The sequence below is a fragment of the Malaclemys terrapin genome, chromosome 5, assembly GCF_027887155.1.
Source record: "Malaclemys terrapin pileata isolate rMalTer1 chromosome 5, rMalTer1.hap1, whole genome shotgun sequence".
Taxonomy (NCBI): Eukaryota; Metazoa; Chordata; order Testudines; family Emydidae; genus Malaclemys; species Malaclemys terrapin.
Genome location: NC_071509.1, coordinates 50195707 through 50212578, shown reverse-complemented (window position 1 = coordinate 50212578; position 16872 = coordinate 50195707). Strand labels below are relative to the sequence as shown.

The following is a 16872-nucleotide window of genomic DNA, read 5'->3' as shown; positions in this document are numbered from 1 at the left end:
AAATGAGGTTGTAGTCTACTTCACTTTGCTTCTACAATCACTAATGGCTTGGTAATTTGACAAGAAGTTCTTTCAGAAGACTGAACAGCTGTTGTCTTGGTATCTGAATCAGAGATTCCTCTTTTTGCATTTGATGTGTAAGGTTTGTCAAAGATCAGGATCCTGTAGTCGAAAAATAGGCAATAAAGTTTGTGAAAAAATAAACGTGTCTTATATCATCACAAAAACTTTCAATGCCAAGTTCTGCAGTTTGTTTTGGCACAGTGATGGTGTCCAATGTCAGTTTAGTTAATTTGTCATGTTTGGCATCAGCAACCTTCTTGGTAGGCTTGCTATTGTGATGATCTTTTTGGATGATCCTTGTTTTGCTGTGGCAGTTTTGACATTGATGACTGGCTGTTGGTGGTGGCTACACCTAATTGATTTTTGCTGATGTTGCTGATCTCTGCTCTGCATGATTTTCAATAGATTGTCACTTATAGTCTGGTCTTGTTGGCATGTCACCTTAGCACACAACTTATTGGCACCGGTGTCAGTTTTATGTTGCTGCAAAGGAGGACGGTGCAGATTGACAGGCATAGATTTGCACTTGGTGCTGCATAAATGAACTTCTTTGGACTTAGCTGCTTCAGTCGGAAGAATGTAGTTAATAGTTCCTACTGCTGGATGAGCCGAGTCAGACATAGGCCAAGTGACAGCCGGTGTGTGCTTGTGTGCTTCAGTATCTTATGGACTTCTACGTAGGACAGCTTCTGACAAAATGAGCTCCCAGTGATGCTTGGTGCTCTTGTCAATATAATAGTAGATATCAATCAGTTCATCTGTGGTGGCAGGGAGGACTTCACACTTATCTCAGCCATGATGTGCACCAGGTGATATGGGCAACCCACAAGAAAAACAGACAATGTTGCTCTCAAGTAAATGCTGCAATACCCTTGTGCAAGACATAAGACACCATCATGACAGAAGCAGTGTCACTTCCAAAAGTCAAACTGTTTAACACAGGAATTTTCCTGGCCTCCATATTTTAATTCAAAAGCTTTAATTCCCAACCTGTACAGCAACAAGGTGATCACTTTACCTTTGCTGTCATCAAAATGTTGAATAATGAGTGGGAGCAGTTTGCTGATGCCTGCATCATTGCTGCCATCAGTGGCTAGAATAAACGAGGAATGATGCATGCTTTCTGCTAGGCAGTTCACACCGTCATTTGCCATCTCTTTGATAATTGCTGTCATCTTTATGTACACCTAGGCATATTTCTTGGTGACTTCTGAGTCAGGAAAAGCAGTTTTCCGCAGCCTTTTATTAATAATATTCCATTTGGTTCAGGGTTTGAATGGTGTGTGGTAAATAATGCCTGGAGCCACACACTGAATGAGGAGGATAAAAATATTTTGAATAACTACTTATTCATTGAACGAGGCAAGGGTTCTGTAGAGAAAATACTATGTGATCTATGTGATACTATGTAATTAAAGACTGTGTCATGATGCATATGAACAAAGGGGCTGAATTAAGACTGCACAGGCACCCTTGGCATTCCATAACTTTTGAATGTTTGACTTTGCAACCTTAACATTCTTTTAACAAAGTTACATCACAAAAACTATGTATTATTTTGATGACTATAACACCCAGAGACTCCAAATAGATCAGGTACCGCCACTTTGGTGGGTGCTGCACAGATACACATTAAAATAGTTCCTGGTTTACACCATTTTAATTAGTGAGCTGAATAAACCAAGCCTGCTCAGATACATGGTAATGAATGACCCACGCACACCATGATGTAGTGGGAAGTGCTGAAAGCTCTTCAGCTGCTAGTTCCTATAGGCCAGGGCAAACTACGGCCCTTCAGGGCTTTGGATGTGGCCCGCGGGATTGCCCCCTGTGGCCCCTTGGGCCCCGTGCTGCTCTCAGAAGGGGCCGGCACCAAGTCCCTGCGGCCCCCGGGTGGGGGGGCAGAGGGCTCTGTGCGTTGCCCTTGCCTCTAGGCACCGCCCCCCGCAGCTCCCGTTGGCTGGGAAAAGGGAACCACAGCCAATGGGAGCTTTGGGGGAGATACCTGGAGGTGCGGCAAGGGCAGTGCACATGGAGCCCTCTGTCCCCCTCCCCCAGGGGCCGCAGCGCTTCCTGGAGTGGTGCGGGACCAGGGACAGGGTAGGCATGCAGGAAGCCTGCCCTGGCCCCAGTGTGCACTGCTGCCACCCCAGAGCCGCTTTAGGTAAGCAGCACCGGGCCAGAGCCCGAACCCCTCCTGCACCCAGTCCCCCAACTCCCTGCCCTAAGCCCCCTGCCTGCACCTTGCACCCCTCCTGCACCCCAACTCCCTGCCCTGAGCCTCCTCATACATCCTGCACCCCAATCCCCTGCCCTGAGCTCCCTGCTGCATCCCTGTGCAACCAACCCGCTGCCCTGAGTCCCCTCATATACCCCGCACCCCTCCTCTGCCCCAATCCCTTGCCCTGAGCCCCTTCCTGCACACCGCATCCCCTCCCACACTCCGCACTCCCTCCCGCACCCCAAGTCCCTGTCCCAGCCCTGCATACGATTTCCCCACCCAGATGTGGCCCTCGGCCCAAAAAGTTTGCCCACCCCTGCTATAGGCTATAGGACTCTATGAGCTAAACACAGAACTAAATCTCTGCCCCTCCCAGAATGACATGTGGCCCAATTCTTTCTCTTCAGTTCATAATAGGTTTGAGGATACAGCAAGTTTATATGTATATACTCTCAGGTCTATAAGAGATATTTCTTAAACTACTTGTACTGAGGCTAGATTCTAGTCTTACTTTTACATCAGTTTTACACTTGTGTAACTCTGTTACCTACTCACAATTTACTGTAGTAGTAGAATTAAGCCCAGAGACTCTTTTTTTCTAGAGTGACCCTCCTGGTATATAGTTCTGCTATAAGGAGACAACTTCCAAAAAAGCATAAATATATATTCTTGCTTTGGAGAGTTGAAGTCTTGGAAAGTAGTGTCTTTTAGTTTATTGAACAAATGTCTTACAGAATGCTATAGAATAAAGTAAAACTTTGAAGTTTTGTTTCACTGTGGGCTTGTCTACACCAACACTTAGTTCATGGCAAACTGGGATGTAAATCTATTCTGTATTAGCCCACCACACACAAAGTATCCCTGTGAACCCTGCTGCCACACACTAAGGCCTGGTCTACACTACGGGGTTAGGTCGACTTTAGCAGCGTTAAACCGAATTAAGCCTGGACACGTCCACACAACGAGGCCCTTTCTTTCGAATTAAAGGGCCCTTTAAACCGGTTTCTTTACACCACCTCCGACGAGGGGATTAGCGATAAAACCGGCCTTTGCGGGTCGGAATTGGGGTAGTGTGGACGGAATTCGATGTTATTGGCCTCCGGGAGCTATCCCACAGTGCTTCATTGTGACCGCTCTGGACAGCGCTCTCAACTCAGATGCACTGACCAGGTAGACAGGAAAAGACCCGCGAAGGTTTGAATTTCATTTCCTGTTTGCCCAGCGTGGAGAGCACAGGTGACCACGCAGAGCTCATCAGCACAGGTAACCGTCATGGAGTCCTCCCAGGATCGCAAAAGAGCTCCAGCATGGACCGAACGGGAGGTACGAGATCTGCTCGCCATATGGGGAGATGAAGCAGTGATAGCTGAACTCCGTAGCAGTAAAAGAAATGGAAAAGTATTAGAAAAGATCTCCAAGGCCATGAAGGACCGAGGCCATAACAGGGACACACAGCAGTGCCGCGTGAAAATTAAGGAGCTAAGGCAAGCCTACCACAAAGCCAGAGAAGCAAACGGAAGGTCCGGGGCAGAGCCGCAAACTTGCCGCTACTACGCGGAGCTGCATGCGATCCTAGGGGGTGCAGCCACCACTACCCCAACCGTGTGCTATGACTCTCTCACTGGAGAAACACACAGGGAAGACGGTTCGGGGAACGAGGAAGATGACGATGGAGGTACTGTAGGTAGCTCACAGCAGCAAGGAAGCGGAGAAACCGGTTTCCCCAACAGCCAGGATATGTTTGTGACCCTGGACCTGGAACCAGTAACCCCCGAACTCACCCAAGACCCTCAGGGCACACAGGAGACCTCTGGTGAGTGTAACTTTGTAAATATTTGTAAACATTACAAAAAAAAAGCAAGCAAGTCTGTTAACGTGTATGGGGATGGGGCGGAAATCCTCCAGGGACATCTCCAGAAAGCTCTCCTGGTTGAAATGGGGTGATTTTATTAAGGGGGACATTCAGAGGCGCCCGTTCCTGCTCTTCTGACCAGAAATGTTCCCCGCTGTTAACCACGCGGTGGGGGGGAGGGGTGAAGTGATCATCCCAGAGAATCGTGTGTGTGTGTGTGGGGGGGGGTGGTTTACTTGTGTTTGTGCCGCATGTTAACCGGGAAACCGCAGCCCCCTCCTTTTACATTGAAACCCCATTTTAAATGGACAACCCAATTCATCCTTGATATGGGAAATGCGCTGCTGTTTGCAACCTTTCCCGCATGTTAAGAAGGTTAAAAAAGCCAAAACACTGTGGCCTACGATGGCTGCCTGCAAGCCGAAATATGCGACCTTGTAATGAAAGAGTGTACCCATTGTTCCCTAAAATGTGTCCTTTTTAACCACCTCTCCCTTCTCCTCCACCAGCTGCAAATGTTTCTCCTTCGCAGAGGCTCGTGAACATTAGAAAGAGAAAACGTAAGACGAGGGACGAGATGTTCACGGAGCTGCAGATGTCCGCCCAGGCTGATAGAGCACAGCAGAATGCGTGGAGGCAGTCAATGTCGGAGATGAGAAAAGCCCAACATGAACGAGAGGAGAGGTGGCGGGCTGAAGACGATAGGTGGCGTCAGCTTGCAGACAGACGGCAAGAGGCAATGCTCCGTCTGCTGGAGCATCAAAGTGATATGCTCGAGCGTATGGTTGAGTTGCAGGAAAGGCAGCAGGAGCAGAGACCGCCGCTACAGCCCCTGTGTAACCAACAGCCCTCCTCCCCAAGTTCCATAGCCTCTTCACCCAGACGCCCAAGAACACGGTGGGGGGGCCTCCGTCCACCCAGTCACTCCACCCCAGATGATCGCCCAAGCATCAGAAGGCTGGGCTTCAATAAGAGTTAAAGTTTTAAAATGCAGTGTGTCCTTTTCCATCCCTCCTCCCCCACCCATCCCAGGCTACCTTGGCAATTATCCCCCTACCTCTGTAAGGAACTAATAAAGAATGCATGAATGTGAAAAAACAATGACTTTATTGCCTCTGCAAGGGGGAGGGGAGGGTGGGGTGGGGTGGTTGGTTTACAGGGAAGTAGAGTGAACCGGGTCGGGGGGGGGGGGGGGGTTGGAGGGTTCATCAAGGAGAAACAAACAGAAGTTTCACACAGTAGCCTGGCCAGTCACAAAACTCGTTTTCAAAGCTTCTCTGATGCGCACCGCGCCCTGCTGTGCTCCTCTAACCGCCCTGGTGTCTGGCTGCGCGTAATCAGCGGCCAGGCGAGTTGCCTCAACCTCCCACCCCGCCATAAAGGTCTCCCCCTTACTCTCACAGATATTGTGGAGCGCACAGCAAGCAGCAATAACAATAGGGATATTCTTTTCGCTGAGGTCTGAGCGAGTCAGTAAGCTGCGCCAGCGCGCTTTTAAACGTCCAAATGCACATTCCACCACCATTCGGCACTTGCTCAGCCTGTAGTTGAACAGGTCCTGACTCCTGTCCAGGCTGCCTGTGTACGGCTTCATGAGCCATGGCATTAAGGGGTAGGCTGGGTCCCCAAGGATCACGATAGGCATTTCAACATCCCCAATGGTCACTTTCTGGTCCGGGAAGAAAGTCCCTTCCTCCAGCTTTCGAAACAGAGCAGAGTTCCTGAAGACGCGAGCATCATGTACCTTTCCCGGCCATCCCACGTTGATGTTGGTGAAACGTCCCTTGTGATCCACCAGGGCTTGCAGCAGCATTGAAAAGTACCCCTTGCGGTTTACGTAGTCGGTGGCTTGGTGCTCCGGTGACAAGATAGGGATATGGGTTCCGTCTATGGCCCCGCCACAGTTTGGGAATCCCATTTCAGCAAAACCATCCACTATTGACTGCACGTTGCCCAGAGTCACTACCCTTGCTATCACCAGGTCTTTCATTGCCCTGGCAAATTGGATCACAGCAGCCCCCACCGTAGATTTGCCCACTCCAAATTGATTCCCGACTGACCGGTAGCTGTCTGGCGTTGCAAGCTTCCACAGGGCTATCGCCACTCGCTTCTCAACTGTGAGGGCTGCTCTCATCTTGGTATTCTGGCGCTTCAGGGCAGGGGAAAGCAAGTCACAAAGTTCCATGAAAGTGGCCTTACGCATGCGAAAGTTTCGCAGCCACTGGGAATCGTCCCATACCTGCAGCACGATGCGATCCCACCAGTCTGTGCTTGTTTCCCGGGCCCAGAATCGGCGTTCCACGGTATCAACCTGCCCCAGTGACACCATGATTTCCACATTGCTGGGGCCTGTGCCTTGTGAGAGGTCTATGGCCATGTCAATTTCCTCATCACTCTCGTCGCCGTGCTGCAATCGCCTCCTCGCCTGGTCCGGGTTTCGCCTTGGCATGTTCTGGCTCTGCATATACTCCAGGACAATGCGCGTGGTGTTCATAGTGCTCATAATTGCCGCGGTGATCTGAGCGGGCTCCATGATCCCAGTGCTAGCTATGGCGCCTGGTCAGAAAAAAGGCGCGAAAGTAGTATCTGATGGACCAGGAGAAGGAGGGAGGGGGGCCGAGTGACGACATGGCGTACAGGCACAGGGAATTAAAATAAAGAACGGTGGCTGTGCATCAGGGAGAGACACAAACAACTGTCACAGACTGGTCCCCCCCAAAGATTAAACTGAAAACCCTGGGTTTAGCAGGCCGTTGATTTGACGGAGGGAGGGGGAAGCAAATGAATACAGAGAAAATCTATTTTTTACATCTTAAGACGACGGTGCAGTGTGACTGATAGCCCTCGGCATCTTTCTGGGTGCTTGGCAGCAAATACGGGGTGGTGTATGACGATGGTCTTCAGGCCTATTGCACGAGCTGCTGCTCAGGGAAGACTCTGCTAATGTGCGATGACCCGACTTGTAATAGGCCGGCTAACAGTCATAATACACCATTTACTGCCAAAAGGCAAGCCCCACGGCTGCCAGCACCCAGATCGCCGATGAAGGCTACCAGTCTACTGCACCGTCTACCGCCAAAAGGCAGTTAGCAGCTGCTGCTGTGTAGCAATGCAGTCCCACGTCTGCCGGCACCAAGAGGATATATGGTGACGGTGAGCTCAGCTGTGCTGAGCGGGCTCCATGTTGTCTGCACAGGTAACCCAGGTAACTAACCCAGATAAAAAGGCGCGAATCTATTGTCTGCCGTTGCTGTGACGGGGGAGGGAGGGGCCTGACGACATGTACCCAGAACCGCCCGCGACACTGTTTTGCATCATCCGGGCATTGGGATCTCAACCCAGAATTCCAAGGGGCGGCGGAGACTGCGGGAACTGTGGGATAGCTGTGGGATAGCTACCCATAGTGCAATGCTCCGGAAGTCGACGCTAGCCTCGTACTGTGGACGCGGTCTGCCGACTAGAGCACCTAGAGCATTTTATTGTGTGGACATACACAATCGGCTGTATACAACCGATTTCAATAAAACCGGCTTCTATAAATTCGAACTAATTTCGTAGTGTAGACATACCCTAAAAGGCCTAGTGTATTTCAATCTATTAACGTTTCAAAGTGGGGTAGATTTACATTTCAATTTGCTGTGAATGATATGTTCATGTAGACAAGCCCTTAGATAACAGTATCATAAAACTACAGGTGTTTAACCTACAGAGTTTTGCATCTGTTCTGTTCACTGATTGTAAAAATATTCAGATGGACACTACCTAGACTGTAATTGCTCTGTGCATCTTTGCTTTCTTTATAGTAGTTTGAATCAAATTATTTAAAGCAAAGAACCTTAAATTTTATATTCTTCAACACAGCTGGCTATGAAAAAAATGATGTGACCTAAAGAGTACATGATTACAGACTCATAGACTTTAAGGCCACCAGGGACCACCATGGTCCTCTAGTCCGACCTTCTGTGCATCACAAACCACAGAACCTCAGTCACTCCCGCAACAGGCACATAATCTCTGGTGTTGCAAGCCTATAGCACATTTCTCTTTTGCTCCACAATGGATCACATATGGGATTTTTGCTTGTTCTTTTCAAACAGAAAAAATACAGAAAGGGATCTGTTGATATTGCAAAAATCAAGTGTGTTGAAATTGTGAAGAACGATGGTGCCATTATTCCCTGTCAAAATAAATATCCATTTCAGGTAAGTTCATTTGGTTTATTTAAAATGTAATAATCTGTTTTTCAACATAGCTCAGTTATTTTATATTTGTTATTTATCTTGTAGTTTGCTTCCGATGACTTTAATGAAGTTTCTTCAGATACTGGGCCTGATTTCTCTTTCACTTTCACCTGTTCTAAATAATTTCAGTGTAGCTAATCCAATTGACACTAGTGTCAGGGAGAATCAGGTCCATTTAGGTTTTTTAATTGAACATATGTTTTGGAATAATTCAAAAAGTTTGTTTACTTCATTTAATTTCACAATGGAAGGAAAGGGCTCAGAAGGGAAAAGGAAAAGTTTAAACAAATTATTTTGGGTCAGATTCTCTCTCATTTGCAACAGTGTAAATCCTAGTGAAGTATTAGAGGGGTAGCCATGTTAGTCTGTATCCACAAAAACAATGAGGAGTCTGGTGGCACTTTAAAGACTAACAGATTTATTTGAGCATAAGCTTTCGTGGGTAAAAACCCACTTCCTCAGCTTATGCCCAAATAAATCTGTTAGTCTTTAAGGTGCCACCGGACTCCTCGTTGTTTTAGTCCTAGTGAAATTACTCTGGATTTTAACTGGTATAATTGAGAATCTGGCCTCTTCTGCCTAACAGTAATACTTACTTTTTTACCAATGAAAGCAAGAAAGATAAAAAATGCCAATGCAGATGAAGAAGACAGTGGAAGAAGTTATCTAGGGCAATATGGAATCATAAGAAGTTGTAAAGTGACATGTACAGATGGACATCTGATTACAATACGACACTAGTTAATTTTTTTTTAAAGAAAACCCAAGGGTGAAGAATAAAACAAAAGACATGGCCAAGCAAATGGTTAAAGAAAGACTGTGACTATAACATATATTTTTAAATTCCTTATTTGTCCTATCAACAGCAATTTAGATTATTAAAAGTGAAAGAATTTTTAAGTCTAATTTTTCACCATTTATGCTTTTTGCATTTCACTTATTTTGGATGATGAATACAGATTTGTTAGTTTTGCTGAGCCTATTAGCCAAGAAATATTTGTTTTACACTAGATGGTATTTACTAAGAATCAAGTTTAAAATTATTGCCATATAAATGTTATTTATATTTCATTTGATTTATTTTCAGATTGTATATGATGCTAATACACTTTACATTTTTGCGCCCAGTGCACACAGCAGGGATCAATGGGTGAGGAATCTTAAAGAAGGTAAAGACAACTTCTTAAGGTTAATATGTGAAGCCGTTAAGAGGCAAGGCAATTGCTTGAACTAGAAAAAATGAAGCACAAACTTGTATGCTCTTTGTTTAATGGCCTATATATGTATTGGGACAGATTCTGCACTGGTTTATATCATACACTCAGGGGTGAAAGTAACTTAAAGGACTTACCGGTACGCCAGAGTCCTGAGCTGTGGGGGGGTCTCAACTGGAAGGGGCGTGGCCTCAACTGGAAGGAGCGGGACCTTTAGAGCCCCCGGCCCTTTAAATCGAGATTTAAAGGGCCCTGGGCTCCAGCTGCAGTAGTGGTGGCTGGGAGCCCCAGACCCTTTAAATCACTGCTGGAGCTACCAGTTGCAGAGGTGGCTGGGAGCCCTGGGGCTTGGGAACCATTTCAATCGCTGCCTGAGCCCTGCTGCCGGAACCCTAGGGTAGCAGCAGCGGCCGGGGGCTCGGGCGGTGATTTAAAAGGCCAGTGGCTCCCACCGCAGCGGAGCCTCGGGCCCTTTAAATTGCCGAAGGAGCCCCAGGGGTCCCGGCTGCCACCCCTACCCTGGGGCTCCAGCAGAGGGGCTCGGGCGGCGATTTAAAGGGCCCGGGGCTCTGGCCACCACTACCGCCCCGGGCCCTTTAAATCGCCGCCGGCTCTGGCAGCAGGGCTCTGGCAGCGATTTAAAGGGGTGGTAGCAGTGGCCGGAGCCCCGGGCCCTTTAAATCGCCACCTGAGCCCTGCTGCCGGAGCCCTGAGGTAGCGTCGGCAGGGCTCCGGCAGTGATTTAATGGCCAGGGGCTCCCAGCCGCCGTCGGCAGGGCTCCGGCAGCGGGGCTCTGGCTGCAATTTAAAGGGCCTGGGGCTCCAGCCGCTGCTGGGAGCCCAGGCCCTTTAAATTGCCGCCTGGGGAAGCTGGGCCAGTACACCGTGCCGGGGCGTACCGGCTTACTTTCACCTCTGCATACTCTACAACATTCTGCTTCAATCATGCCTCTGTAAATATGAAGTAACCTCAATGACATCACTGGAATTATTCTTGATTCGCACCGTCGTAATTGAAAGCAGAATTTGACCCTATGATGTTGCACAAGCTATAAGTCATCTTATCCATGTAGTTAATGTCACTGATCATGTACAGAAAATATAAATATTTATAAATGTAAAATATTATGAGCCTTATTCTCCTCTCACTTATGCTGATTTTACACTAGTGTAACTTTAACTTTATCCATTAACTTTAATAGTTACTCCTGATTTACGTAAGAATCATAAGAATAGCCATACTGGGTCAGATCAGTGGTCCATCTGGACCAGTATCCTGTCTTCCAGCGATGGCTGGTGCAAGATGCTTGAGAGGGAATGAATAGAAGAGGGCATTAAACTTACACTTGTGTGAGGAGAAAATGATCAGGCCCTGTCTATTCAACAGATTTGAGAGCTGATTTCCATAGGAAATTCTGTCATCTTCAAATGTAACCGGTTATTGTCATTTTTCAAGGAAAAACTTGTGTTTCATGCCTTTGGTGAAAGCTATAATCTTGCGCTGTTCAGGAGAGTTGGACTCAATGGCAATATTTCATACATTTGCCTTTTTAAAATTCTTTAAATTATCCTTATGTTATTAATAATATTAAGGTCAACTGACTAAAACTGTGGTTCTCAACCTTTTTGGGCTCAGGATCCATTTATAAACCTTGATGGCCTGTCACAACCCTGTAAATGGCTTTAGTGCAAAAAAATCTGATTTATTAAATATTTCTTAGCCACAATATACAATGCACATTAAAATAATACTAGTATTAACATAATTTAATACCAAACAAGTACACCATGGCAGCTTCTGTGACTCATGTCCTGTGGGTCTGGCTGGGCGTGGCTCCCTGCTCCGGGTGTTGTGACCTCCAGGGTTGTGGCTTAGCTCAGATTTGGCCCTGCCCCAAATGGGGGGCCAGCCAGGTCAAGTGTGAGTGGCACTGCAACCTGGCACATGGGGTCCCAACACCACTCACTGAAATTTGACCCAGCTGGTCTCCCGTCATCATGACAAAGGGCGACTAGGATAAACCTGAGAGGACCTGCAACCCTGTGCACCAGGTCCCAGTGCCTGGAGGGGGAGCTGAACCCAGCCAGACTTGCAGGATCAGATTCACAGGAACTGCCACTGAATGGTGAGTGTGAGTTCTGCAATCACCTCCCCTACATGTCCCCAGGACCTTCCATCCTCGGGGGCAGGATCCCCCCCCCACCCCAGGCTTCCTATGTGATCCTTTGACACATTCTGGCAACCTAAATTTGGTTCACAAGAAACCCTGGTTCATTTGAGAAACCCTGGACTAAGACTTGCAAATGTACCCCCTTAGTAATATTACAGTCTGTTATCTGAAGGACCTTACCGAATTCACGGTCCATTTTGGTAAATTTCGTGGTCATAGGATTGTAAAAATAATCAATTTCAGATGTTTACACCTGAAATTTCACAGTGTTATAACTGTGGGGGTCCCAATCCAAAAGGGGATCGTGGGTGGGTGTGTTGCAAAGCTATTGTAGGGGGGTCATGGGATTGCCACCCTTACTTCTGTGCTGCTGCTGGCAGGGGTGCTGCCATCAGAGCTGGGTGCCAAGCTCTAAAGTCAGTGCCACTGCCAGCAGCAGTGCAAAAGTGAGGGTCACTCACTGGGTATGAGGGGATGGGTTACCATATGCCCAGGTTTTCCCAGCAGTGTCTCCACCCAGGTCAGGGGCTGACAACCACCCTCACTTCTGCGCTGCCTTCAAAGCTGGGCTCCCATCCAGCAGCCCTGGAGCTTCCTGCAACGGGAGAGGTTCCCAAAGATGGGTCTGACCTGGCTCCAGGAGCAACCTCTGTAGGGAAACAGGAAATCCCATCCCTCCCCAGCCTGGGCTGGGACTAGCAACTGTAGCTCATCCCATGGTAGAAGCCCCGGGTTGGGGTACACTCAGCCCTGCTCCTCCCCTACAATAGCCAGATTGCATGAAGGAGATCAGATTTCATGATCGTGACACATTTTTCATGGCTATGAATTTGGTAGGGCCATAATTATTTATATTGAGGTAGCACCCGGGAGCCCGGGACAGATCAGGACCTTGTTGTGCTACATTCTGTACAAACACAGAACAAAAAGATAGCTTGTAAAGTCCCTGGGGGCAGAAATTAAGAATATATGCTACAATCCTGTCATTTATCACAAGCTAAGAAGGGTCAGAACATGTAAGTCTTCTAATTAACAGCTACTGTAGGAAGTGCTATTTGTGATTCAATGGATAGCATTCTTATCTCTGAATCACAATGAACCAATTCTTCAATAAGATATCAGGAAGCACAGTGCTACTGTAGGTGCTATCTTTTGGATGATCTGTAAAACTGAAGTTTTGACCACTTGTGATCATTAAAGATCTCACAGCTACTTTTTGCAAGAAAAGGATTTGGTAACGCTGGTAGGTTGGCCCACATTCTATCTTTGGCAGTTACATCTTGCCTATCCAAATTTCTCCTTGCAGTCTCACTGATATTATGCGTAATTTCCGGTCCTAAATTTTGTTTAGCATTTCTGTGCACTATTTAACAGTTGCTTCTTTCATCCAGCAGCAGACAAGTTTGGTGATAGGTGATATGATCCATATGAGTAGTTTGGATATCAGTTTAAACTGCTAAGGCGCTTTGAGACCTTTTACGAGCTTGTGCATTCTCTCACTTGCTGGCCCAAATGACGAGAGAGAGAGAGAGGAAAAACAAACAAACCTACGAGCACTGGGACGCACAAGCATGAGAAGGACTCTACAGTCTGGTGGTTAGCGCACTCAACCAGGTGTGAGACCCAGGATCCAGTCCCCCTGCTCCAGACATTCTAATTATTTATCCAGAGTGCAACAGCTTCAACTGGAGAGATTAATGAAGTCTCTCATCAGAATATCCTGTAGCCAAATGGTTAAAGCACTCCCCTTAGAGATGGCAAATCCTTTTCTTCCCACCCACTCCCCTCAGGTGGAGCATGGACTTGAACCAGGGGTCTCCCACATCCCAGGTGAGAACCTTAACCACTGGGCTAAAAGATATGAAGGAGGTCTTCCACTGCTGTTTTATGTGAACTCACCTGAGGGGACCAATCCAGCAGGTGGCTTCTCAAATATATACTGGATTGGACCCCATATGTGACTTGGGTGGCCAAACGAAAAGCCTATCTTCCTCTGGTTTGTAAATCACTCTTGGACACAGGCAGGGAGAAAGGTGCCTGAATACCTAGTGGGAGGCAGCAGTGTGTATGCCCAGAGGCAGAAACATAGGTGCCTAGGGAACTTTTACTACAAAAACTTAGGCAGCAAGTGAGTTTGGGTGCCTACAGGGTTTGGCAGGTGGTTTTGTGCATCACAGTGGTGCCAAAACCAGGTCTTAGGCACCTAAAATAGGGAATTAGGTTCCCAGCTCCTTTTGTGCTTTCAAGTCTGTCATTCCATGCACTATAATCACAATTACTGCAGGCGCAGTAAAACATATGGCTATCTAGGAGTTTGTCTAAAAGGCCTGATGAAAAAATCAGCTTCTGCAGAATGTTGTCAGAGAGACCATCACTGCTGTGCACCAATTGCCCTGTGTCCCTGTCAAAGCAGACATGAGTTAGAATATTACATTAGTAATATTATGTATTGCTGTATTTTTAAAGGTAAACAGAGCTATTGATGGCACAGGTTAACTATGTTCAGACTTAAGTCTACAAAGTAGGTTCCTATGAGAGCAGCTCACATTACATCATGTTTGGCCTTTCTTCTGGGCTGTTTGCTGGCTGTACATTTCTGAAACTGAACCCCTCAGATTCAGAGCTTTGAAAAAACTATAGGCAGCAATACTTTGCTAATTAGATAATGCACTCAGTGGCATTACCACTGTGTCACATGTCAGGAAATCTTGAGATAGGCAATGCTGTTACTTTGATGCTCTTCATAATAAGGCTACCCTAAAATGCTGGACTCTTTCACCTAGCTCCATTAAAGTGAATTGTTAAACAATACTCTGGGCGCCCAAAAGCATTCTTGTGGAGAAGTCATCCTGTAGCTTGATGAAATTATCACCTACATTATGACTGTATGATACCCATATTAACTTGTAATGAATCTCTCAAGAGTAGTAATATTGCAATAGGTACCAGAAGTAGTATTGATTATGCCCTTATGTTAAGGGTTATAGTATTTATGAATTAATAACATGAAATTATTTTTATTAGAACTCATACTATTTACCATTTACTTTTTATAGAAATAAAGAAAAATAGTAATATAATGGTAAAGTATCATCCTAAATTCTGGACAGAAGGAATTTATCAATGTTGCAGACAAACAGAAAAATTAGCACCTGGCTGTGAAAAATACAATCTTTTTGAAAACAGTAAGTACATAGGAAAAACATATCTCATCATTTTAGCTTGATTTTGTCTATATACTTATATGACCCTTATTATCATAGTATCTGAGCACCTTCCTTAAACAAATCTAATAAATCATGAGTGAACAGTGTAACATTGTTGCAAAAAAAGCAAACATTATTCTGGGATGTATTAGCAGAAGTGTTGTAAGCAAGACACGAGACTTCTGGTCTACTCCAGGGCTGCCCAGAGGATTCAGGGGGCCTGGGGCAAAGCAATTTCGGGGGCCCCTTCCATAAAAAAAAGTTGCAATACTATAGAATACTATATTCTTGTGGGGGCCCCTGTGGGCGGCCCTGGTCTACTCCACGCTGATTAGGCCTCAACTGGAGTATTGTGCCCAGTTCTGGATGCCACATTTCAGGAAAGATGTGGACAAAGTCCACTTTAATTGGAGAAAGTCCAGAGAAGAGCAACAGAAATGATTAAAAGTCTAGAAAATGTGACCCGTGAGGGAAGACTGAAAAAATTGGGTTTGTTTAGTCTGGAGAAGAGAAGATTGAAAGGAAACGTGATCACAGTTTTCAAGTACATAAAAGGTTGTTACAAGGAGGAGGGAGAAAAATTGTTCTCCTTAACTTCAGAGGATATGACAAGAAGCAATGGGCTTAAAATGCAGCAAGGGGGTTTAGGTTGGACATTAAGAAAAACTTCCTAACTGTCAGGGAGGCTAAGCACTGGAATCTCCATCGCAGATTTTTAAGAGCAGGTTAGACAAACACCTGCCAGGGATGGTCTAGATAATACTTAGTCCTGCCATGAGTGCAGGGGACTGGACTAGATGACCTCTTGAGGTCCCTTCCAGTCCTACAATTCTATGAGCCTGGTATTTTTATTACTTATACCAGTGTAAATGAAGAATAACTATTGGAGTCAGTATAATTACACCAGTGTAAAAATGATAGAAGAAGAGAATCAGGACCAATATATGTAGGGAAATAGGACAAAATTTCCATAAATGTGTACACTAGACTTTGTGTGTCCAAACCCAAATTATGCCTAGCTGAACTCTGATTTCCATATACATGTTGCTGTTTGCACATGTAAATCATGGGTTTTGAATGCACAACAGTGTAGATGCAAACTGGCCCTAACTATAGTAAATACTACATCTTTATGTATAGGATTAATTTAGACCCTGATTCAGGAAAGCATCCATATTAAGGAAAGCACTTAAGCACGTGCTTAAGTCCAACTGAAGTCAGTGGACTTATTAGGCCTTAAATGGCAACAGTGAGACCTATTTAGAAATGTTTAAGGCCTGATTCATAAATTATGATTATTTATTATTTGTACTGTAGCTAGGGTTACCATATTTCAGCAAGCAAAAAAGAGGACAGGAGGAGCCCCGCCCCCGTCCTGCCCTAGCCCTGCCCCTGCCCCTCCCACTTTCCGCCCCCCTCAGAGCCCCCAACCCTCCCCCCACTCCTTGTCCCCTGACTGCCCCCTCCTGGGACCCCTGCTCCTAACTGCCCCCCAGAACCGCACCCCCTACCTAAGCCTCCCTGTTCCTTGTCCCCTAACTGCCCCTGCCTAAGACCCCCCCCACCCTAACTGCCCCCCAGGACTCTACCTCCTACCTGTACCCTGACTGCCCAAAACCTTATCCACACCCCCCCAGAAAGCTCCCCCCCCGAACTCCCGGACACCCCCCCGTCTCTTGACTGCCCCCTCCAAAACCTCCCTGCCCCTTTTCCGACCCCCTGACCCCCTTGTTGTTGGCCTTCGCCTAATGTCTCTGTGAGCCGTTCGTCCCGGCAGGCTGGCTGGCAGGGGAGGAGGAGCAGGGGAGGAGCTCCAGACTGCTGGTGCGAACTGCCGGAGGCGATTTGCGAATGCAGGGAGGGAGGGAGGGAGTGAGCTCTGCTGCAGGGGAGGCGGAGGACGT

General features: G+C 46.8%; 1 protein-coding gene across 2 annotated transcripts in view; it reads left to right on the top strand.

Annotated features, from left to right (window-relative positions):
• The window catches only part of TEC (tec protein tyrosine kinase), an 86458-nt gene that overhangs the window by 45123 nt on the left and 24463 nt on the right, over nucleotides 1-16872 (top strand). For both annotated transcript variants that reach the window (XM_054030492.1, XM_054030493.1), the window contains exons 3-5: nucleotides 8234-8338; nucleotides 9465-9546; nucleotides 14819-14947. In XM_054030492.1, the coding sequence (XP_053886467.1) occupies nucleotides 8234-8338; nucleotides 9465-9546; nucleotides 14819-14947 (316 nt within the window). The remainder of the gene's footprint in view (nucleotides 1-8233; nucleotides 8339-9464; nucleotides 9547-14818; nucleotides 14948-16872) is intronic.